Below are 24,546 nucleotides of genomic sequence, written 5' to 3' on the forward strand. Positions count from 1 at the left end.
CTCTCGCAGCTCCCATCCGGCGGCGAAAAATACTTCCGGCGTTCCGCTTTTTATATGCTGAGTCACAGCCTATGGCTACGCGCCGGCTGTGAAGGGCAGAATACACAAAATATGATCGGAGAAAAAAAACTTGGGAATTCATTTTCTCCACTCGCTTCTCGGTTTTCTCATTAGGGGAGTATTTTTCTCAAGGCCGCGGAACATTATTCAGCCTTCCCCTCAAACCTACACCCCAGAAACGTCATAAACGCGGCGCAAGCACTTTCTTCCCGTCGTCCTCCGCGCCACTCTCTCCGCCTCTACTTCCTCGCCCCGCCCACCCTAGGTTTCTAGGTGCTCCAAAAATCCGGCCCGGTCGCTTTGGTACTTTTTATTCCCTGTTCCCATTGGTTGTTTGCATGCGCGTGACCTCTCTTCTTCCCTACTGATTGGCTAGAATCAGTAACGACATCGGCGACCGCGAGGGCGGGGGCTTGAGGGAAGCTGGTGTGAGGCAGACCGGATTGGGGGAGGGGTTCAGGCCTGTCCTCCCCAGCGGCTGCGGCAGCACCAGCGCCGGCCGCCGCCGCCTCTGGAACGCGGAGGAGGAGCGGCTGGAGGAGTAGGAGGAGGAGGTGGGCCCAGGCGAGCGGGATGCTCATCGCTCTAGCTTGGTGGTGAATGCTGAGGAGAGTCACGGTTGCTGCAGTCTGTGCCACCGGGAGGAAGTTGTGGTTTGAGGCCGGGCGGGAGTCCGCGGCGCTGTGGAGAATTCGAGCGCGGGGTCGGTGCGAAGACTCGGCTGCTGCCAGACCCTTTCCTACTCTGACCATGCCTGGAAGGAACAAGGCGAAGTCTACCTGCAGCTGTCCTGACCTGCAGTCCAACGGACAGGATTTGGGAGAGAGCGGCCGTGTTGCCCGTCTAGGAGCTGATGAATCTGAGGAAGAGGGACGAAGGGGGTCTGTTAGTAATGCCGGAGACCCTGAGATCGTCAAGTCTCCCAGCGACCCCAAGCAGTACCGGTGAGGGAGGAGGCTTGGACCCGGGAGGAGAGCCGGGTGGGGGCTTCTCTGTTTCTGTCTCCCGAAAGAGCAACAGGGGCACATTTCCCATCACAGGTGCTTCCTTGGGTGGAGGGCAATTAGGGGCTTCCATGTGGTGTCAGCCGGAGAAGTGGGAAATCTTGAGTTTCACGAGGAATCAGGATGTCAGAATGGGAAGGGCTCTTGGAGTAATTTTGACATTCGCTAAGAATGGTGGGTTCTCTGAGGAAGACATGCTGGATGGTGAGGGAGTCTTGGTATTAGGTTATGAGGAAAGGTTGAAGGAGTTGGGAATTTTAATTTTGGAAAAGATATTTAAGGGGCATATTATCACTGGCCACAAATAAATAGGTGCCCTTGGTTGAAAGGGGTAAAACTAATGGGTGGAAGTTATAGAGGATAGTGTGGCTTCAGTAAAAGAACTTGGGCGTCATAGTTGGCCTACGATGAAGTGGTTTGTTTCTATGGGTTGTTCTTCATTACTAGAATGTTTGGGTGACCTCTTCCAAAGTGTATTAGAGAGGACGTAGGTCTGAGTTGTGTGAGTCATAGAAGTCTTCTGAGGTTTCTTTTAATTCTGAAATTGTCTGCTTTTTGTTTTATGCCGGAATCCTCTAAACATCTACCTGAATATTTCTTTCAGAGGTAGCTTATTTCATAGAATGTTGTGACTATGATGTATTTTAAAGAGAGATCATATTGTCCAACAACTTCATTTTCCAGGTTGAGGAAATTGAGATCCAGAGGGTTGGCTTCTTACTTAGAATTACACTGTTAACTACAACTGATATAAAAACCCTGTCCATTTGACACCAAATCCAGTGCACCATTTACTGATTTTTATAGAGTTCTTGCTCCTATTGAGTTGAAAGGTGAAGGATTCTAGGTCCCAATTTGTTAGAAGCCTCGACAGTGTTAGAACAGGAAAGAACCTTGGAGGTAATCTTTTCCACTCCCCATCACTCCCATTGGACAGATGACTGAAACAGGTGATTTAGCTTCTAGTTTAAGACTGGCCACATTTCTCCTTTAGCTTCAAGTCTAGAGATTAACAGTACACAATTCTTTGTACTATTTTTTCCAGGCTGCAGGGTCAAGAGATCTTTATGGATGGGCTAAATCTTTTTCTCATCAAAGATGTGTTTGCATTAGTAATATGTGAATGAGCAAATTGAAACCTTGATTAAAGGTGCTTAGTTTTCTAGATTAAATGTTCAGTAATAGCTTCAGTTTTTTTAGCCTACGTAAAATTACATATTAACAGCTAATGTTTAAAGAATATACACCATGTGTCAAATACTGTTCTAACTGCTTTAGATATGTTATTTCATTTAATGACCTATTTTGGCAAATTTATTTGACAAATACTAAAGTCTTGTGTGCCACGCACTGCGCTATCTTAAATCTTTTCTAAAACTTGATTGGATATAACTTAATTTTATTCTCAGTGCTGGGCATACAAAAAAAAATGAGTAAGACAGCCTTTGTGTTCAGGGAGCTTCCAATGTAGAAGAGGGACACACACATGTTAAAAAAAAAAAAAAGTTAGGGGCACCTGGGTGGCTCAGTTGGTTACGCGGCCGATTTTGGCTTAGGTCATGATTTCGTGGTCCATGAGTTTGAGCCCCGCATCGGGCTCTGTGCTGACAGCTCAGAGCCTGGAGCCTGCTTCGGATTTTGTGTACTTCCCTCTCTCTGCCCCTCCCCCACTCGTGCTCTGTCTCGCCCTGTCTCTCAAAAATAAATAAATGTTAAAAAAAAAAAAGCTAAAATTAGGGTGCTAAAAATTTATAGAAGCCATAATGGAAGTATATGTTTTATATACTAAGGAATAATATAAGGAGTTGTAAACTGCATTTAGGGAGAAAATTAGGAAAGATTTAAAAGAAGAGGTAATACTTAAGAAGAATTCTTTGAATATATTGTATTTCTATTTTGATGTGGTCCTTTCTCAAATCATTTTTCTTCTTACTGTCTCGTTTTTCTTATTTTAAAGTGAATGGGGGTTGATTAGTACAGGTATTTTCCAGTGACTTTCTCCTTTCAAAAGAGCAAGTCCGCTTTTATCTCTAATATACTGAAAGTTTCAATTAGACTTCTAAAGAAAAGATTTTGTTACTTAAAAAAAAAAGTGGAAAACCTCAGTGCTAGATGATCTTTTTTTTTTTTTTTATTTTTATTTTTATTTTTATTTTTATTTTTGGGACAGAGAGAGACAGAGCATGAACGGGGGAGGGGCAGAGAGAGAGGGAGACACAGAATCGGAAACAGGCTCCAGGCTCCGAGCCATCAGCCCAGAGCCTGACGCGGGGCTCGAACTCACGGACCGCGAGATCCTGACCTGGCTGAAGTCGGACGCTTAACCGACTGCGCCACCCAGGCGCCCCATAGATGATCTTTAAAGACTTATCCAACCTAAAGTGAAATTCTGTGAATTTTTGTAGCCAGAAACAGACATGAAGCATCTGCAGCCCAGAGAGCTGAATTATCCTTCTAGGACCCTCTCAGATGTCTTCTCTGTGAAGTTTTTATATGTAGCACCAATCCCTCCTTTAACTGTATTTCAGTAGGATTTTGTACATCGTCTGTTACAGTACATATCCATCTTATTATATGTCTTTGGAATGTGTGAATAAGCACCAGAGGCAGACCTGATTAAAAGATTATTAGGGTGAAATAATGCCTAGAAAGATTTGCTTACCAACCCACACTTATTAAGTAATAGCCTGTGGAATTTTACTTATGTATATGTGTAATTTGTATTTAGCTTTTGTGAAATGTTAAACATACCTACAGGACATCTATTCTGTTTTTTTTTTTTTTTTTTTTTTTTTAGGGATCTGTATAAGTGTTTAGTAAATGTTGATTTCCTTATTTGGAAGAATTAAGGGACTTCAAATTGGGAACTACTGTTTTTTTTTAATGTTAATTTATTTTTGAGAGAGAGACAGAGTGCTAGCAGGGGAGGAGCTGACAGAGGGAGACACAGAATCAGAAGCGGGCTCCAGGCTTTGAACTGTCAGCACAGAGCCCTACTGGGGCTCGAACTAAAATGTTTCTTTTGGAAATAAGATTTAGCATTAAAAAAATTCTCTAGTCCATTAAAAAGAATTCTAATTCTTCTAGACTTTTGGTAGAGTTAGGGAGCAGATACTGAAGCACAAATGCATTAAATGTAAGAGGTGCTAGCATGTGTAAAGTATGGCATTTTTAGTCCTTTGTCTAGTCTTCTGTCACTAGTTATGTGACCTTGGGCACATTAATCTAAGGCAGAGGACCTTTAAGGACACAGAAGAAAAGCAGCCCATAAACCACTGAAATTGAAAAGGAACAGTTAGGAAGGAGAAAAACTAGATGATAGTGGTTTTTTTTTTTTTTTTTTTTTTTAAATGAAGAGCAGTGGAAAATGCTTTATGCAAAGAATGATCATTGTTAGATTATTCTGAGAAGTCAGGTACTATAAGAACTGAGAAAAATCTTTTTTTTTTGAGGTTTATTTTGAGAGAGAAAGCATGAGTGGGGAAGGGGCAGAGAGTGAGAATCCCAAGCAGGCTCTGCACTAACAGTCTGGTGGTTCGAACCCATGAACCAAATTGTGAGATCATGACCTGAGCCGAAGTCGGACACTAAATCGACTTGAGTCACCCAGTGCCCCAGGAACTGAGAACAATCTTGTGGAGACCCAAGAAATTATTGGTTCCTGGTGACAGCTGTTTTAAAGGAATGATAGGGAGGCAGAAGCTAGACTTCATTGAGTCACAAGGTGAGACATTTTAGATAATGAGATAGACATTTTTAAAGAAGTTTGGTTTTAAAGGGGAGGGGATGAGAGAAAATTTTAGGATAAAGTATTAGATGGGGTGAAGGGAGAATTTTTTTCAAGGCAGAAGAAACTTGAGAATGTTTATTGCCTGAGGGAAAAAAAGAATCAGAGAGGGAGAGGTTGAAGATACAGGAGATAATGGAACAAAATCCTTACATAGTAGTGAGGAGACGGGATCGAGAATATTCACGAAGCGATTGGTTTAGAGAAGAGGAACACAAAATCTCTTCACTGAATATGGAGGAAGGTGTAATGAGTATGGATGCAGGCAGTTAGGTGCTGAAAGCATTCTTGCTTTATAGATTTTTTTGTTCTGTAAAGTAAGCGTTGAGGTTTACTTAAGTGATTCTTTTAAGAGTTGTAGTGGGAAACAGGAATCCTTTAGTGGTGAAGGTTGAAATAGCTAATGAGAATGGGTGAGGTGTATTTGGGAAATACTAAGAGAAGTTGTGGGTTCTTGAGCATGAAAATGACGTAAGTAAACCAGTGTTTTAAGATGAATCTGAAGATCAGATCCATAGGATGTGGCAAGACTGGTTTAGGAGGTAATTATAATTGTGTATTGAATGGTGTTTGAATGGTGTGCACTGATATAAGATACTAGTCTTTCTTTAATTGATGTATTCTATTTTTTACTTTTTTTTCCTCTCTCGTTGTTAACTCAATTTAGCTAGGCTAAAACCAGTGAATATGGAGACTATGTCTTGTTCACTTAGTGTCCAGCACATAGTAGGTTCTCAGATAATATTTGTAGAATGTACAAATGCATGAGTGCTCATATGCTAGGTGTTTTCATGGAACTCATGGGGATATTATGCCAGAAATTTTTTAGGTTAAATTTGTATCCTGGCCATGGGTGCCTGGGTGGCTCAGTCAGTTAAGCCTCCGACCCTTGGTTTCTCCTCAGATCATGTTCTCACAGTTTGTGGGTTAAAGTCCTGTGCTGACATCTCAGAGCCTGGAGGCTGCTTTGGATTCTGTGTCTCCTTCCCTCTCTGTCTGCCCCTCCCCTGCTCATGTGCGTGCTCAGTTCTCTCTCTCTCTCTTTCTAAAGGTAAATAAACTTAAAAAATTTTTTTGTATCCTGGCCAATTTAAAAACATAATTAGTTGGTTTTCAGGGAAAATAGTATGAATGGGTAGGTTACAGAAGACAAAATGTAAATTATACAAGTAGTAATAATATATGTGATATTGTGTATTTAATTCATGTAGAAGCTTGTGGTGTTTGGCACATAGCACACAGATGTTAGCTATAATGTTCCCAATTACTTTATTATTTTTTAATTTTTTAAAGTTTACTTATTTTGAGAGAGAGAGAGAGAGCACAAGCAGGGGAGGGAGCTCTGAGCAGAGCATGATGCGGTGCTTGATCCCATGACCGTGAGATCACAACCTGAGTCGAAATCAAGAATTGGTCACTTGACTGAGCCATCCAGGCACCCCAATATGTTCCCAATTAAATGATGTTTGCAGCATTGTTTGTAATAGCAAAAATTGGTGACAACTTTAATGACCATTAGTGACTAAAGATTAAGTTTTTTATATAATGAAAATCATATATAGCAATAAAAAAAGAAATGGAAACATGTCCTGATATATTGTTGAATGAAAAAAGCTAGTTGCAGACCAAAGTAGGTTGTATAATTCTTTTTTTTTTTTTTAATGTTTGTTTATTTTTGAGACAGAGGGAGACAGAGCATGAGTGGGGGAGGGGCAGAGAGAGAGCGAGACACAGAATCTGAAACAGGCTCCAGGCTCTTAGCTGTCAGCACAGAGCCTGACGGGGGCTCGAACCCACAGACGGTGAGATCATGACCTGAGCTGAAGTCAGATGCTTTACCGACTGAGCCACCCAGGCGCCCCTATAATTCTGTTTTTAAAAGGAAAAAATAACACCTCTCATTATATGTTTACCTAAAATATAGTTCTTTATGTTTAGATTTATATAGAAATGGTTAGGAATGATATTCAGTAAGCTTATTTCTCTAGGGAAAGAAAGAAGGAATTTGATTTGGATTATTTACTTTTTAATAATGAAAGAAGATCAGTAAATAAAAGTATTAGGTATTCATTGTAGGAAATTTAAATAACAAAAAATTTAAAAATTCTTATAATCATTCCATCCAGCATTAACCACTTGCTGCATTTTTATAGTCTTTATTCCTTTGTGCTATGCATTTGTAATTTGTATGTATATTTTTAATTGACATTTAGTTGACATGTAAGTTTCAGGTGTATAACATAGTGAGTTGACAATTCTATGTATTGTGATATGCTCACCATAGTAAGTATAGTTACTGTCACCACACAAAGTTATTACGATATTATTGACTGTATTCACTATGCTGTACTTTTATTCCCCGTGACTTATTTTATAACTGGAAGTTTGTACTTTTTAATCCCCTTCACCTTTTACCTATCCCTCCACCATCTCCCCTCTGGTGATCACTAGTAGTTCTCTTCGAGTCTGTTTTCCTTTGTTGTTTGTTTTGATTGTCAGATTCCATATATAAGTGAAATCATATGGTATTTAAATGTGTTTGTCTGTCTGATTTATTTCACCTGTAGGTCCATCCATCTTTTCATGAATGGCAAGATTTCATTCTTTCTCACGACTAATATTCCATCATGTATGTATACCACATCTTTATCCATTCAACTGTCAGTGGATACTTAGGTTGCTTCCATATCTTGGCTATTGTAAATAATGTTGCAGTAAATACAGGGTGCATATATCTTTTTGAATTAGTGTTTTCATTTTTCTTGGGTAAATACCCAGAAGTGGAATTATTGGATGCTGTGATACTTGTATTTTTAGTTTTTGAGGAACTGCTATACTGTTTTCTATAGTGGTTGCACCAATTTACAGTCTCACTAGTAATGCACAATGGTTCCCTTTTCTCCACATGCTTGCCTTGTTACTCCTTTAGCTATGCTGACTGGTGTGAGGTCATTTCTCATTGTGGTTTTGTGATTAGTAATGTTGAGCATCTTTTTATGTTTCTGTTGGCCATCTGTATGTTTTCTTTGGAAATATGTCTATTCAAGTCTTCTGCCCATTTTTAAAAAAAAAATTCTTATTTTGAGAGAGAGGGAGAGAGTGTGAGGGAGTGCATATGTGTGTGAGCATAGGAGGGGCAGAGAGAGAGAGAGGGAGAGAGAAAATCCCAAGCAGGCTTTGTGCTGTCAGTGCAGAACCTACATGGGATTTGATCTCATGAACTGGGAGATCATGACCTAAGCTGAAATCAAGAGTCAGTCGCTTAACCGACTGAAGTCCCATGGTGCGCATTTTTTGCCCATTTTAAGTCAGATTATTTGTTTTTTTTGTGTTGAGTCATAGGAGTTCTTCATATATTTTGTATATTAACCCCTTATTGCATATGTTATTTGCAGTTCTTCCAGTGAGGAGGTTGCCTTTTTGTTTTGTTGATGGTTTCATTCTCTATGCAAAAGCTTTTTAGTTTGATATGGTCCCAGTTTATTTTTGCTTTTGTTTTCCCTTATCTGGGCAAACATATCCAGAAAAATATTGCTAAGGTTGATGTCTAAGCGATTACTACCTATGTTTTCTTTTAGGAGTTTTATGGTTTCAGGACTTAAATTTAGGTTTTTTAATCCATTTTGAGTTTACTTTTGTGTATAGTGTAAGAAGGTGGTTCAGGCCCATTCATTTTCATGTAGCTGTCCAGTTTTCCTACCACCATTTATTGAAGAGAATTTCTTTTCCTCTTTGTAGATTTTTGCCTTCTTTGTCATAGATTAATTGATCATGTAAGCATGTATTGGTTTATTTCTGGGCTCTCAGTTCTTTTCCATTGGTCTATGTGTGTATGTTGTGCCAGTACTATACTGTTTTGCTATACATTTAAAAAAATGGTAGGGGCACCTGGGTGGCTCAGTCGGTTGAGCGAGCAACTTCGGCTCAGGTCATGATCTCACAGCTCGTGAGTTCGAGCCCCGCATCAGGCTCTGGGCTGACAGCTCAGAGCCTGGAGCCTGCTTCAAATTCTGTGCCTCCCTCCCTCTCTGCCCCAACCCACTCACATTTTGTCTCTGTCTCTCTCATTAAAAAATTTTTTAAAAAATGGTATATATTTAACAATGTCGTGAACATTTTCTTACTGTTTTTCGGTATACATACTTTGTCTACCAACAAAGTCGGTCCATTGTGTAGATATACCATATTTAATCATTACCATTTTATGAGATATTGTCAAATTTTCTTTACCTAAGAAGCCTCTTTATTCCCTACAGAGTCCTTTGCGAATGAACCCAGTCCTAATGAGTTTGGTAGATATGTAGGGTAACCTCTGGTGACCTTGTCTGTTTCAAAGATGATCTGTAATTGGGAGAACTGGCAGACAAGGCGATTGGTTTATTCTGGGACTTCCACTCTGACATAGGTCTCATAGTCATATTGTTTTCCAGAATGAAGTCAGTCCAACTCACAGGAAACTGAGTATAGTCTATTTCTAGTATTTTGGGGGAGGGGAGCATTGGAAGGCTCACTTATATGGTTGGACCAGAATTTAACTGTTTTCGCGAGGGTTGGAAGTAGATTGTAATTTGAAAAGTTATTTCATATATATATCACTACCATCAACAGTAATCTTCCTTCTAATAATAATAGCTGGTATTTGTTAAGTGCCTACTATATACTAGGTCCTATTCTAAGGAGTTTACGTAGATTATCTCACTTAAATTTTTTTTTTTTTTAGCGTTTTTTTATTTTTAAGACAGAGACCGAACTTGAATGGGGGAGGGTCAGAGAAAGAGGGAGACACAGAATCTGAAACAGGCTCCAGGCTCTGAGCTGTCAGCCCAGAGCCCGACGCGGGGCTCGAACTCACGGATGGCAAGATCATGACCTGAGCTGAAGTCGGACACTTAACCGATTGGGCCACCCAGGCGCCCTGATCTCACTTAATTTTTACGGTAATCCTATTAGGTAATGCTTTTATTACATGATAGCCTAAAATGCTGTTCTGTGAAAACACATTCTGAACAGGTATTGAGCACTGATTAGTGTAAATGGATTGTGTTCTCATTTGGTTCCATCTAAGCATATTTCTTACCATGGGAGATAAGCTCCAAGCCTGTTCATTTTGGTTTCTTTCTAGTTTCATCTTCTGTTGTGCTGTTTTGTACTCTTTCTTGGCACATGCTATACTGTTAGGTCATATTTGCCTTGTGAGTTGAAGTATTGCCTCCTTTGTGAATCTTATGTATGTGTGTAATCTCTGCACCCACTGTGGGGCTCAAACTGATGACCCCAAGATCAAGAATCGCATGTTTGACTGACTGAGCCAGCCAGGCGCCCCTTGTGAATCCTTTCTCACTCTTTTAGGTCAGTCTTCCCCTCCCACATGTAAGTTATTTACACTCCTGTGTGCCCCTGTAGCAATTTTTTTCAAGCTGTTTTAAATTTTTTAAGTTAAATTTATCTTTACCCCTTATTTTGAAATTTTTGTAGGGAGGGACTTTGTCTCTTTGAGTCTTTGCATGCCTTTTCTTCTGTTACTAATGAATCACATGTCTGTACCTCTTAAGACCCATCTCTTCATTTGTGCACTAGCCCCATCTGCTCTTTGTTGATGCTGTCCATCAATTCCAGCAGTCGTTCCCCTTCCATTCTGCATTACCAGTTTCTCTCTTTTACTGGATCATTTCCACGAGTATACAGATATGTTGTAATCATTCCTGTCTTCAGGGGAAAGACATTTTTTTTTTCCACATCCTCTGTGAGCTATACCTTCCATCTACTCAAGTTTCTTGGTTTTCTTTGTAGCAAAGCTTGTTAAAAGAATTGTCTACACTTGAAATTTGCAGTTCATCTATTCTCATTATTTCTTTTTTTTGACATAATGTCCATTTTAATTTATATATTTTTTCATTTAATGTGTGATTTATAGCTTTCATTGCCATTGATATGTTCCATACTATCATTTAAAAAATTGAAAAATATTTTTAATGTTTATTATTTTTGAGAGAGAGAGAGAAAGCACGAGTGCATGTGGGGAAGGAGCAGAGAAAGCGGGGGTGAAGTAGTGGGGGTGGACACAGAATCCGAAGCAGGCTCCAGGCTCTGAGCTGTCAGCACAGAGCCCCATGTGGCGCTCAAACTCATGAACTGTGAGATCATGACCTGAGCCGAAGTTGGATGCTTAACCGACTGAGCCACCCAGGCACCCCCCAAAATTATTTATTTATTTATTTATTTATTTATTTATTTATTTATTTTAATGTTTATTTTTGAGAGAGAAGGAGACAGAGCATGAGCAGGGGAGGAGCAGAGAGAGAGAGGGAGACACAGAGTCAGAAGCAGGCTCCAGGCTCTGAGCTCTCGGCACAGAGCCCGATGTGGGGCCCAAACTCATGAACTGCAAGATCATGACCTGAGCCGAAGTTGGATGCTCAACCAACTGAGCCATCCAGGCGCCCCTATTTAAAAATTTTTTTGAAATGTTTTTATTTATTTTTGAGAGAGACAGAGTGGGAATGGGGGAGGGGCAGAGAGAGTGAGGGAGACACAGAATCTGAAGTAGGCTCCAGGCTCTGAGCTGTCAGCACAGAGCCTGACGCAGGGTTGGAACTCACAAACTGCTAGATCATGACCTGAGCCAAAGTCGGACACTTAACCGACTGAGCTACCCACGTACTCCCCCCAATTTTTTTTTTTAATTGAGGTATAGTTGACACTCCCATAATTTCTTGAACTCAAGAGTGGTCTTTTGCCACTATTGCTATATCAAAACAGCTGTTTTCAAGATCACCAATATCCTTTACAGTTGAGCCATTCTCAAGTTCTTATCTTTCTTGGCCTTTCAGTATCATATGACATGGTTAATCATTCTTTCCTTCTTGAAATGCTTTTTTCAGATGGCTCCCAGGTCAGTCAGCACTGTTCTAGTTCTCTTTCTGCCTCACTTGAAGGTTCCTTCTTATCTCCTTGACCTCTAAATTTTGGAGTACCGAGGGCTCAGTTCTCAGACCTCTTCTTTTCCCTGGCTACCTTTGCTCCCTGCGTTATCTCATCCAATTTCATTGGCTTTAAATAGAACCCTGTATAAAATAACAATTTTACTCAGGTTCCCAATCCCTATACCCTTTCTCATGGTTATGTTTCTTCATAGCACTTATTGCCACTTGATATACTATATATTTACTGGTTTGTGAGAGCAAGGAGTCTGTTTTGTTCACTGCTGAATCCCCAGTGCCTACAGTAGTACCTGTCTCAGCCTTGCTTCCATCTGACTCTTTCATCCTTTTCTCCTCTGCTATGATTGTTATATAAAGATAAGTTTTTCAGTCTTTTATCATTTTATTTCTTGCTTTTGTTTCGGATAAAAAATTAAAAAAAAAAAACAACCATACTGCAGTGCCTGGGTGGCTCAGTCGGTTAAGTGTCCGACTTTAGGTCAGTCATTATCTCAGTTTGTGAGTTCTAGCCCCGCGTTGGGCTCTGTGCTGACAGCTTAGAGCCTGGAGCCTACTTCAGAATCTGTGTCTCCCTCTCTCTCTGCCCCTGCCCCGCTCATGCTCTCTCAAAAATAAACATTAAAAAAAAAAATTAAAAATAAAAGAAATAAAACCATACCAATACAGTTGAAGCTCTTTATAACTGCTTCTCTCATTTCATTCCCTACCCTCTTTTCCCAGTATTAACCATTATCTGAATTTGATAAAATTCATTCCTATATATATTGTTATACTTTTTATCAAATGTACATTTATCTGTAAACAGTATATATTCTTGTTTTTGCATGTTTTAAGACATACAAATAGAAATTGTCATATTAGATGTCTCAGAACCTGCCTTTTTTTTTCCTTTGGTTTAGCATTGCTTTTGAGATTTATCAGTGCTAATAAAGTGTAATACTCTAGTTATTAATGGTAAATGCTCTTTAGTAATATCTTGTATGAATATATCATAATTTGTCTGTTTTCCTATTATTGGTCATTTAGATTATTCCCAGGTTTCTGTTATTTTTTTTTATGATTATGCCACAATTTATCTTTTCTCTGATTGTTGGACATTTAATTTGTTTCTAGTGTTCAGTGAACATTTTTTCTTTTTCTCTTTTGAGAGAGGGCACAAGTGAGCAAGGACAGAGAGAGAGAGAGTCTTGTGAGGGGCAGAGAGAGAGAGAGAGAGAGAGAGAGAGAGAGAGAGGGAATCCCATGAGAGGCAGAGAAAGAGAAGCAGCGTTCACCCGAAGCAGGGCTTGAGCTCACTGGATGTGGAATTCAAACTCTCCAACCGGGAGATAATGACCTGAGCCAAAGTCAGATGGCTTAACTGACTAATGACTAAGCCCCCTAGGTGCCTGTTCAGTGAGCATTTTTATACATGACTCCTTGGGCACACATTTGAGAGTATATATACCTATAAGGGAAAAAGCGGTTTTTTTTTGTTTTTTTTTTTTTAATTTTTGAGAGGGGATGTGAGTCTGGGAGGGGCCGGGGGGCGGGGGGCACAGATAATCTGAAGTGGTCTCCACACTGACAGCAGTGAGCCAGATATAGGGCTCCAATCCATGAATCGGGAGATCATGGCCTGAGCCGAAGTTGGAAGCTCGACCAAGTGAGCCACCCGGGTGCTCCTCTCTTTTTTTTTTCTTCCCTGAAACAACTTGTTTTTTACTAGATGTTTCCAAAATACTCTTCTAACTGGTTGTACTGTTTTATTTTACATTTATGCCAATAGAGCATTAGTGTTCCTGCTTTTATAGCGTTTCCTACCAACTCTTGATATTGTTAGATTTAAAAATTATTGAGGGGCTCCTGGGTGGGTCAGTCAGTTAAGTGTCTTCAGCTCAGGTCACGATCTCCTGCACATGAGCCCTGTGTCAGCGTGGAGCCTGCTTGGGATTATCCCTCTCCCTCTGCCTCTCTCTCTCTTTTTCTCAGAAATAATAAGAAATCAGACTTTAAAAAAATTACTGAGAATTGATCTTTAGGAAATATTTTCTCTTTCAAAAAGTCCTTTTATTTGCATTTTACCTTATTACTAATAAGATCAGGCATTATTTCATGTTTCCTGGCCATTTGGATTTCTCCTTTTATGAACTGCCCATTTTGTTGGAGAGGAGTGTTCTTTCTCTTCTTCTTTAAAATTGATAATTTACATATTTTGAATCCTTTGTTGGTTATATGAGTTGCAAATATATTCTCTAAGTCTGTATAGCTTATCTTTATCCTTTGTTTATAAAGTCTGAAAAGTTAGTCATAGTACTTTATCTTTATTTTTATTGTTTGTGTTTTTTTCATCTTATTTTCTTCTAGAAGTTTTACAGTTTTGCTTTTTATAGGATATGGATCTAATTTTATCACTTTTTAAAAAATAGGGACAACCAGTTGTCCAAGTACACCTTTTGAAGTCTATATCCCAGAAGTCACCAAATGTTTTCTTTAAAGGGTAAATAGTAAACATTTTAGGCTTTGCCAGTTAAGAGGCAAAATTAAAGATATTAGGTGGGTACTTTTATAACAAGGAAGAAAGCATTTCTGCAATTTTTAAAAATTTCTGCAAATTAAAATTTTTTTTTTTTTTAATATTTATTTTTGAGTGAGAGAGAGAGAGCGCAAGCAGTGGAGGGGCAGAGAGAGAGGGAGACACAGAATCGGAGCTGAACTCCATTCTCTGAGCTGTCAGCACAGAGCCTGATGTGGGGTTTAAACCCATGAACCGTGAGATCATGACCTGAGCCAAAGTCGGATGCTTAACTGACTGAGCCACCAGGTGCTTCCAAAATTTCTGCAAATTAAAAAAAATTTTTTTTAATGTTTATTTTTGAGAGAGAGACAGAGTGCATGTGGGGGAGGGGCAGAGAGCGAGGGAGACCCAGAATTCAAAGCAGGCTCCAGGCTCCAAGCTGTCAGCACAGAGCCTGAAGTAGGGCTAGAACTCACAAACGGTGAGACCGTGACCTGAGCTGAAGTCCAACATTTAACCAACTAAGCCACCAAGGTGCCTTTGCAAATTTTAAATAAAATTTGTATTAAGTTCAAAATATAGTAATAGTACTTTTTTGATAATACAGATTTACTAGTGAGAAGAGTGGAATTCTTTGTTTTCTTTCTTCCTTTTTTTCTTTTATTTTTGAGAGAGAACTTATGCTTGGGGGCGGTTGGGGATGGGGGTGGGAGGGAGAAGGAGAGAGAGAATCTTAAGCAGACTCTACACTCAGCACCAGCCCAATGTGGGGCTTGATCTCACAACCATGAGATCATGACCTGAGCCCAAATCAAGAGTCAGGTATTTAACTAACTGGGCCACCCAGGTGCCCACAGTGAAATTCTTTTTATTGGGGTAACATTTGTTTTTTGGGGGGTTCACAGTTAGTGTTTCTTGTAATCAAAGTTGATTGTGAATATGCATCTGTTAATACTGATTTGTAATGAGATTTTACAGATTTCATCTTTGAAAATGTGTTCTCATCCTGATAGTTACTGCTAAATACTGATATCAGTCCCTGAGTACATGCTTTTAATTTAGCATATTCATTGCTTGGAAAGCATTTATAGAATTCTGTTAGATTCTTGTGATATTTTTTCCCCTTAGCATGTTATTACATAGTAGATTAATCATTTCTGATTGAAAATTAGGTGGAACCTCCTTAATTAGATGGAGTCTTTGCACAGTTAAAAGGACTTACAAATATGGAAATTTCCCTTATGCTTGCACCAAAATCTGAAAAACTTGCTGGAACTAGAGTTTGCTTGGAAAACATAACTGCTGCAAATTTGTGTGGTAATGGAGCTATGGCTTCTTGTTTTAACTTTTGACAGCACGGGAAGTGTATAAAGCAGTTTGCCATTATTGTGATTCAGATAACATTCGTTGTTGTTGAAATGACTTTACCATAAGATGTTTTGCATAAGTGCTATTTTGTAATTTTGGGTTGAATTCATTCAGAAACATTATGGAGCCTTCAGCAAAAGCTAATTTCCAAAGCCATTTGGTGTTTGACAATAGTGGTGGAAGGCGGTTTTTTTGCAGAAAAATTTGTCTTAGCCTTGAGCTCAAAAATTGCAATAAAATGTTCCCATTGCTGAGCCATCAAACTGCTCTGCAATAAGGGTAATTCAAGATATTCAGCCTCTATTTCTAACAAAAATTCACAGAACTGATGATTGTGAAGTCTACAAGAATAAGTGACACTACTGTCTCCTTAATACATGATAGATTCAAATATTTTCTGTAGAGTACTGCTGATAAGATCATGAATAATCATAGACTTTGAAACACCTCACAAAAGGTAAATTTGTCCAACTAAATCTTTTTTTCTGCTCCATACCTATTTTACCAACATTAGTGGGACTATATATTAGATCCCACTTCCAGTTGTAGTACATTCATGTTTTCTCAACCCCTTTGAAAATATTCTTATCTGTAGTTCTCGCAGAATATTCATGGAGGCTAATTGCTCAGTCACTTCAGACTTGGCACTGACTCTTCAAGTAAACAGCTGAGTTGTTGGTAACATATCTAGGCACATCAAAAGTCAAAATCTTGAAATCATTTGCCTTGTTTTTAATTGCTTATCAGTTACTAAGGTCCTCAAATCTTTGAGCAGTAGTTCTCATCAACAGGCTAAAAGTTTAATTAATAATTAATTTTATAAATTTTTTCAGCTGTTACAAAATACAGTCTAACTCGTCATTGGTAAATAGTTTTCCTTGCTTAGCTAACAAATGGAGCTACTCAGAAACTTACTTTGGTTGTAGTCTCATTTTCATCTTTAATTTTTGTGAAGAAATTCTACTGTAATGAGGTATTTCATTTTAAATTTTCTGATTTTTCTGAGTGTTGCTCTTCTGTGAGTTGTGAATACTGTGATGAGTGCTAAGTCTTGGTAATAACATTTTATTCTTTTAGCATAGCTATAATATTACATAATAAACACAGCATTTTCCTATTATTTGGTAACAAAATCCACACTAAAAGTGTGACATTTGAATTTCATTTTTCCCTTTCCTTATTTGGACATGATGAATATGTATTGCCACTTTAAAAAAAGTTGCACTGGGGCACCTGTGTGGCTCAGTTGGGCATCCAAGCTCAGGTCATGATCTCACTGTTGGTGGGTTCAAGTCCTGTGCTAATAGCTCAGAGCCTGGATTCTCTGTCTCTCTCTTTCTCTGCCACTCTCCTACTCGCACTCTGTCTTTCAAAAATAAAACATTTTCAAAAATATTTTTTAAAAAGTTGCACTTACAGTGATACATGTGGCACTTGACATGCTGGTGGGTGATAAAGTGCATTGCTGCAATTTTTACAGTGTGGAGCCTGCAGTGCACAACAGTGAAAATGCCACAAAGGTCTTTGGAAGGAGAAAGCAGCAATAGATGTAAATGAATGCGTGTGGCTGTGTGCCAGTAAAACTTTATGGAGACTGAAATTTGAATTTCAGAGAATTTAATGTATCATGAAATATTTTTTCATTGGATTTTTTCCTACTGCTTCAAAAAAAGTAAAAAACAGTTATTTTAAAGGCTGTAACCATAGTTTCTTAATTCCTGGTATGTCTTTTTTTCCTGTAATGCTAACTCTATCATATGTTAGGTTTTCATAAATGCATGGATATTTTTTCAGGGATCTTTACTATGTTCCATTTTGTTGATTTCGTATTTCATTATATTATGGCCTAAAAGTTCATATTTTTTACTTGCAGGGAGGGTTTTTCAAAAAATCTTCATGTTATGTAGACAAAAACAATAATGATTTCTTACTGTTTATTTTACTTGACACAAATCTTAATCTAGTTGATTATGTTGCTAAAATAAATAATTTTTTATTTTTCATTAGCCAGGTCTTTTCTGGTAATGAAATTTATATCTAACTCTCCCCTCTTCCCTTTCTCTATTGTAAAATACATCCCAGTTTTTTTGATAAACAGTATTCAGTATTTGCAGTATCCAAATATTGTTTGTACTGGGACATGTAGTCTACTATAATTATATTTTCTTTCTTGAACAACTGTTTTCTCTTTAATTGCCTTATTTTTAAAAATTTTTTATTAAAATTTTTTTTTAATGTTTATTTTTGGGGGAGGGAGAGCAAGCATGAGTCAGAGAGGGGCAGAGAGAGAGGGAGACACAGAATCTGAAGCAGGCTCCAGGCTCTGAACTGTCAGCACAGAGCCTGATGTGGGGCTGGAACCCACAAACTGAGATCATGACCTGAGCCGAAGTTGGCTGCTTAACCGACTGAGCCACCCAGGTGCTCCTAATTGCCTTATTTTTAAGAACAGCTTTATTGAGATATAAGTAACACATCACACAATAGACTTTATTTAAAGTGTACAACTTAATAGTTCTTAGTGTATTTGCAGTTGTGCATCCATAACCACAATGTTTTTATTACCTCAAAAAGGAATCCCTCACTCCTCACCTCAGTCTCCCCAGTCCCCCATCTCCATAGCCCTAGGCAAACACTCATCTGTCTTCTGCTCTCTAGATTTGCTTATTCTGGACATTTCATGTAAATGGAATCATAAATTTTTCATCCTTTGTGACTGGCTACTTTAATTTAGTGTATTGTTTTTAAGGTTCATCCGTGTTGTACTATGTGTTAGAACTTCATTTATTTCTGAGTAATATTCCATTGTATGAATATGCTGCATTTTATTTATTTCAACAGTTGGTGGACACTGTTTGGTTATTATGAGTAATGCTGCCGTGAACATATATGTACAAGCTTTTGCGTGAACTTATGTTTTTATTTATTTTGGGTATATAATAAAGAGGGGCATAATTGCTGGATCAGATGGAAACTGGTTATCCATTTGAGGATTTTTTTCAGACTGTTTTTCAAAGTGGCTGTACCATTTTACAATTTTCTCTAGCAGTGTAAAAGAATTCCAATTTCTCTGCATCTTCACCAATACTTGTTACAATCTTTTTTTTTTTTTTTTTTTTTTTTTTTTTAGTTTCAGGTTTTTATTTAAATTCCAGTTATTTAACATACAGTGCAATATTAGTTTCAGGTGTAGAATTTAGTGATTCATCACTTACATAACAACACCCATTGCTTATCACAGCAGTACCCAGTGCTTATCACAAGTGCCCATTTTAATACCCATCACACATTTAACCCATCCCCCTGCCCACCTCCCTTCCAGCAACCTTCAGTTTGTTCTCTGTAGTTGAGTCTTTTTTATGGTTTGCCTCTCTCTTGTCCACCCCTCCCTCCCATGTTCTTCTGTTTTGTTTCTTAAATTCTCATTTGTTTCATAATACTCATATGAGTAAAATCATATGGTATTTGTCTTTCTCTGACTTATTTCACTTAGCATAATACTCTCCACCTCCATCCATGTCATTGCACATGACAAGATTTCATTCTTTTTTATGGTTGAGTAATGTTCATATATATATATCTTTATCCATTCATTAGTCAGTGGGCATTTGGGCTCCTTCCATAATCTGGCTATTGTAGATAATGCTTTAAACATCAGGGTGCATGTATCCCTTCAAACCAGTATTTTTAGATCTTTTGGGTAAATACCTAGTAGTGCAGTTGCTGGATCATAAAATTGCTGTTTTTTACCTTTTTGTGGAAACTTCATACTGTTTTCCAAGTGGCTGCACTAGTTTGCATTCCCACCAACAGGGTAGGAGGGTTCCCCTTTTTCCTCATCCTCACCCTCATCTCTTGTTTCCTGTGTCGTTAATTTTAGTCATTTTGACAGGTGTGAAGTGATAGCTCATTGTAGTTTTGAGTATAGCCCTCCTGGTAGGTGTAAAGTGGTATCTCATTATGATTTGCATTTCTCTGATGGCTGATGTTGAACATCTTTTCATGTGGTTTTTGGTCATCTTGTTGTCTTATACCATGTATATCTTATTCGGAGAATGTCTATTCAGATCCTTTGCTCGTCTTTATTTTTTGTTTTAATTGAGTAGTAATAGTTGTTGTGTTTTAGATATGCATCTCATTAGATAAATGATTTGCAAAGTTTTTCCTTTGGTAGTATTCTTTGAAGCACAAAAGTTTTCAATTTTGATGATGTCTAGTTTATTTTTTTTCTCTTGCCGTGTGTACTTTTGGTGTTATATCGAAGATGCCTTATTATTTTTGTTTAGTGTGCTTTGTTATCTAACATGAATTCTTTCCTACTACTCTGCCAGAGCTTTAAAACTTCTCCAGCTATGGTCAAACATATCAGGTAACAATCAATGCATTTGTTTTGTTGTACCTTTATTCTTCAGTCAGTCTAGAATGTATGTTCTTCAGTTCCAGGAAGTTTTTCTTTTCTTTTTTATGTTTATTTAATTTGAGAGAGAGCGAGAGAGAGCGCGCACACACACATACATGCGCACGTGAGCAGGAGAGGGGCAGTGAGAGAGAGAGATTGGGAGAGAATCCTGAGCAGGTTCCACACTCAGTGTGGAGCTCGATCTCACCACTGCTCGATCATAACCTGAGCTGATGCCAAGAGTCAGAAGCTTAACTGACTGAGCCACCCAGGAACTCCAGCCAGGAAATTTTCTCAAAAAATTTTTTTTCTAGTTCTTCTCCTCTGTTTTCTTTTGAAACTATTATATACTACTATAACACTGGTTAAGTGTGGAGGGACTTTGCTGTGGGAAAATGCAAGAGCCAAGATGGGCTGGGGACACAGGTGAGGGGTTTGCAGCCAAGGATTCTGCAGTGGAGCCTTTCTTCCCCTCCCTCAAGGCACAAAAAAACTCGTAGCTTCTTTCTTTACCTCTTCTCTTCACTGGAGGAGTGATTTATCTGATTAATGAGTGCAGTAGTATTACCTGGGGCATGTGCCAATTTAACCTGTTCATCTCTCACTTCTTTCCAGCCTGTAGCCAGCAAGTACTTTGGCATATTCTTTTCTAGTACAGTAAACTGAGTGCAGGACAAGTTCTGCTTTGGGGGGAAATAGTTCTATTTTGGTTGATAACTTTAATTCATAGTGTTTGCAAGCCATTTCTGAGCCACTCTTAAGCCATGTTCTTCATCCTACCTTTTTATCAAAGATAAAGCTGATATTTTCCTTTCCATTTATCTTTTCCTGTAACTTTCTCTTGTTTGATTATGAAATCAAGTTGGGGAAGATTTGTGCTTTTTAAAAATGTGGTAAACTATACATAACAAAATTTACCATTTTAGCCATTTTTAAGTGTATGGTTCAGTAGCATTAAGTATGTTTATATTGTACAGCCATCACCACCATCCATCTCCATATCTTTTCATCTTGTCAAGCTGAAACTCTGAACTCATTAAACAATAACTCTCCATTTCCGCCCCCCTCCCAAGCCCTGGCAACTACCATTCTACTTTCTTGCAGTGAATTTGGCTTCTGTAGGTATGTCGTATAAGTGAAATTACACAATATTTGTCCTTTTCTATCTGGCTTATATCACTTCGTGTATCTTCAGAATTCATCCATCGTGTAGCATGTGTCAGAATTTCTTTCCTTTTTTGTATTATTATTTTTTTTTAACATTTGTTCATTTTTGAGAGACAGAGAATGTGAGTGGGGGAGGGGCAGAGAAAAAGGGAGACACCGAATCTGAAGCAGGTTCTAGGCTCTGAGCTGTCCGCACAGAGTCCAGCACGGGGCTTGAACCCACAAACCTGAGATCATAACCTGAGCTGAAGTGCGACGTTTAACCAACTGAGCCACCCAGGTGCTCCAGAATTTCTTACTTTTTTAAAGCTGAAAAATACTCTGTTGTGTGCATATACCACATTTTGTTTATCCATTCATCCAATGATAGACATTGGGTTGTTTGCACCTTTTAGCTGTTGTGAATAATGCTGCTATGAACATTGATTTACAAATCCTGTTTGAGTCCCTGCTTTATATCCAGAAGTGGTGTTGCTCAACCATTTGAGTTCTCCCAGTATATTGGTATTGTTGTGTAACAGTCTACCTCACAATTGAAGTGGCTCAAAGCAACAATGATTTATTATTTCTTAAAATTCTGTGGGATAGCTGGACACTCTTTTGTGCCTAGGGTCACACTTGTGTGCTGCATTCATTCGGTGGGTTGACTGGAGCTAGAGTATCTAAGGTGACTTCAGTCACATGTTTGGGACCTTGGTGAGGACAGTGAGAAAGTGGGCCTTCTGTCTGCACAAAATCTCTGCTTATTCAGTCTGGCTTGTATTACTTTACATGGCAACTGATTCCCAAGAGAGTAAAGGCAGAAGCTGCAAGACATCTTGAGGCCTAGGCTCCAGGACTTACACATCAATTTCATCACAATATATAGGACAAAATTACAAAACTAGCCTAGATTTAAGGGGTTGGGAGAAATAGCCTCTGACCCTTGTGGGAAGATATGTATGTCAGTAATTGGGGCCATTATTAAAATAATCAGTCACACCTAATAACCTAACACCTGTTCCATAGCTGAGGAACCTTGAGAAATGGGGAAGGACTGCCATTTGGGGAGCAAAATGTACCTCTGGTGGGTCCTAAATACAGTGGCTTGGTATTATGTTTTAACAAGTAAAGAGGCATGTGAATTTTTTAAGCGTGGTTATTTGCAAGAACTATGTTGTACCATGCAGGTCTTCTCCCTGCGCCCCCCACCCCCCACAGCTTTTTTAAAAAACAGTTGTATGTTTAGCTTTAAACTAATGCTGCTTGGATAAGAACACTTTAGTTGATTCAGGCTGGTCATATCAGTTTTAGTATATGGGCTGTTTTGACTCAAGAGTTGCAGCTGGCCTAGAATTATAGGCAAGGGTAAACAGGGGTTTGATTTTTTTAAAGCTTTTTTAATGCTTTTATTGATTTCTTGAACCAGGCCTGCAGTTTTAAACTGCAAAGATGTCTAAAATTCCAAATGTGCTGTAATTAATGATAAAGGCTCTAGCCTTAAATTGTTAATTCTAGGTCTAAACAGTGCTAAATCTCTTTAGGTTAAAAGTGGATATTGTGGGGCGCCTGGTGGCTCAATTTGTTAAGTCTCTGACTCTTGGTTTCAGGCAGGTCATGGTCTCACGGTTCATGAGTTTTAGCCTGCAGTGCAGGGCCTGCTTGAGATTCTTTCTCTCCCTTTCTCTCTCTGCCTCTCCCCCTTTCATTCTCTTTGTCTCTCAAAATAAATAAACTTAAAAAAATTTAAAAAAAGAGGGTATTTGGGAGGGCTTACTTTGTAACTATGTAACTTGTCCCCACTCTCCCTACCCTCACCATGTGGTCTCAAGTATTTTTGGATTTAAATATGTGAGCTCGTAACTGGTAATTTTAGTGACTGAAAGTGGGCTTCTTAACAAAAGGTTAGCTTGTTAATGGAACAAATAAAAGTGAGTGGTGGATACTTTATGATGGAGAGAATAATACCATCTACTTCAGTCTTCACTATCAGTACAGGAGCAATGGGAGAATGAAACCAAATAAAGGAAGACAAATTGAATAAGTTGGAGGAAGAGAAGTTTTCTTAGAGATAGGTGACATCTTATATACATACAAATATTTGAGACTAAATCGTTTGGGGGGAAGTAATGACAAGTTTATGTAATTACACTGTTAGCCCTCCAAGTATTCTTTTTGACTAAAATGATTTAGCACTATCTAGGCCTAAAAATAGCAATTTGGGCTGGAACTTGCCTCACTATTTTCTCTCTATATGAGAAAATGAGGTCTTGAAGTCTCAGTAGTATGCTATGTTATGGCTGTAGAATAATTTATTTGCACATTCATCTATTTGTGGACATTTGGGTAATTTCTAGTTTTTCCCTATCAAATGTTGCTTTAGTGAACACTGTAGACCTATCTTTATGGTGCATATGAATATTTCCATAAGATGCCTAGAAATGAAATTATGAGGTTAAAAGTATGCAGAGTTTACATTTTAATGGGTATAGCCGTATTTCCCTATACAAACACTATACCAGTTGAGATTTATAAACAGTGTTGCACACTATAAGTCTGGAGTTCTCTCTTGTCCATCAAGAGAGCGGACGCAGAATTGAATATGAGAGAGGCTAATGTTTGGGAGGAGACAAGAGTGGTGAACAGGGGTTTCATCTCTGTATTTTTTGAGCTCACAAGATTATTACCCATGTGGTGAACATGAAGAAAACAAGATTTACACATGTAAATGTGGAGAAAACAATCAGTAATCATTAACTTGTATATGTAAGAAGCAAAGGGTCTGGGGGCAAGTGAAGTTTGTGATTAAAGTATAATAGTATATTGGTGTCAGATGGAAAGTAATTTCACTTGTGATCCCATTACAATATCTTGCTACCTAACCTTGGGCACTTTTTTCTAACCCATTTATGTAAGCAGAACCATTATGTAAGCAGAACCCCCAAACTAGGTGAGAATACTCTCTCCCTTGTCATTACTGCTATTAGATAGCAGTAATTTTTATTTTTTTAGCTAGTTTGCTAGATGAAAAATATATTATTGTTTTAATTTGGTTATCTTTGATTTCTGGTGAGTTTCATCATCATTTCATTTATTGGATGTCTTGTGGTTCTTCTTGAAATGTTTTTATATCTTTGTAAAACTTGTTTTCCTTGGGGCACCTGGGTGGCTCAGTCGGTTAAGCATCCAACTCTTGATTTCAGCTCAGATCATGATCTCACGGTTCGTGAGTTTGAGCCCTGCATCAGGCTCCATGCTAACAGCACAGAGCCTGCTTGGGATTCTCTCTCTTCCTTTCTCTGCCCCTCCCCTGCTCATGCTTGATCTGTAAATAAATAAATAAA

At 38.5% G+C, this 24,546-nt stretch overlaps 1 protein-coding gene across 3 annotated transcripts in view; it reads left to right on the forward strand.

Annotated features, from left to right (window-relative positions):
* The first annotated feature begins 507 nt into the window (after window positions 1-507).
* The window catches only part of NRDC (nardilysin convertase), a 103,307-nt gene continuing 79,268 nt past the window's right edge, over window positions 508-24,546 (forward strand). For 2 of the 3 annotated variants that reach the window (XM_049617189.1, XM_049617190.1), the window contains exon 1: window positions 511-1,004. In XM_049617189.1, the coding sequence (XP_049473146.1) occupies window positions 661-1,004 (344 nt within the window). In that variant the 5' untranslated portion in view covers window positions 511-660. Of the gene's footprint in view, window positions 1,005-24,546 lie in introns of all 3 variants that reach the window. The other variant, XR_007454791.1, reaches the window with a different exon arrangement.

The sequence above is a fragment of the Panthera uncia genome (genome assembly GCF_023721935.1).
Source record: "Panthera uncia isolate 11264 chromosome C1 unlocalized genomic scaffold, Puncia_PCG_1.0 HiC_scaffold_4, whole genome shotgun sequence".
Classification (NCBI taxonomy): domain Eukaryota; kingdom Metazoa; phylum Chordata; class Mammalia; order Carnivora; family Felidae; genus Panthera; species Panthera uncia.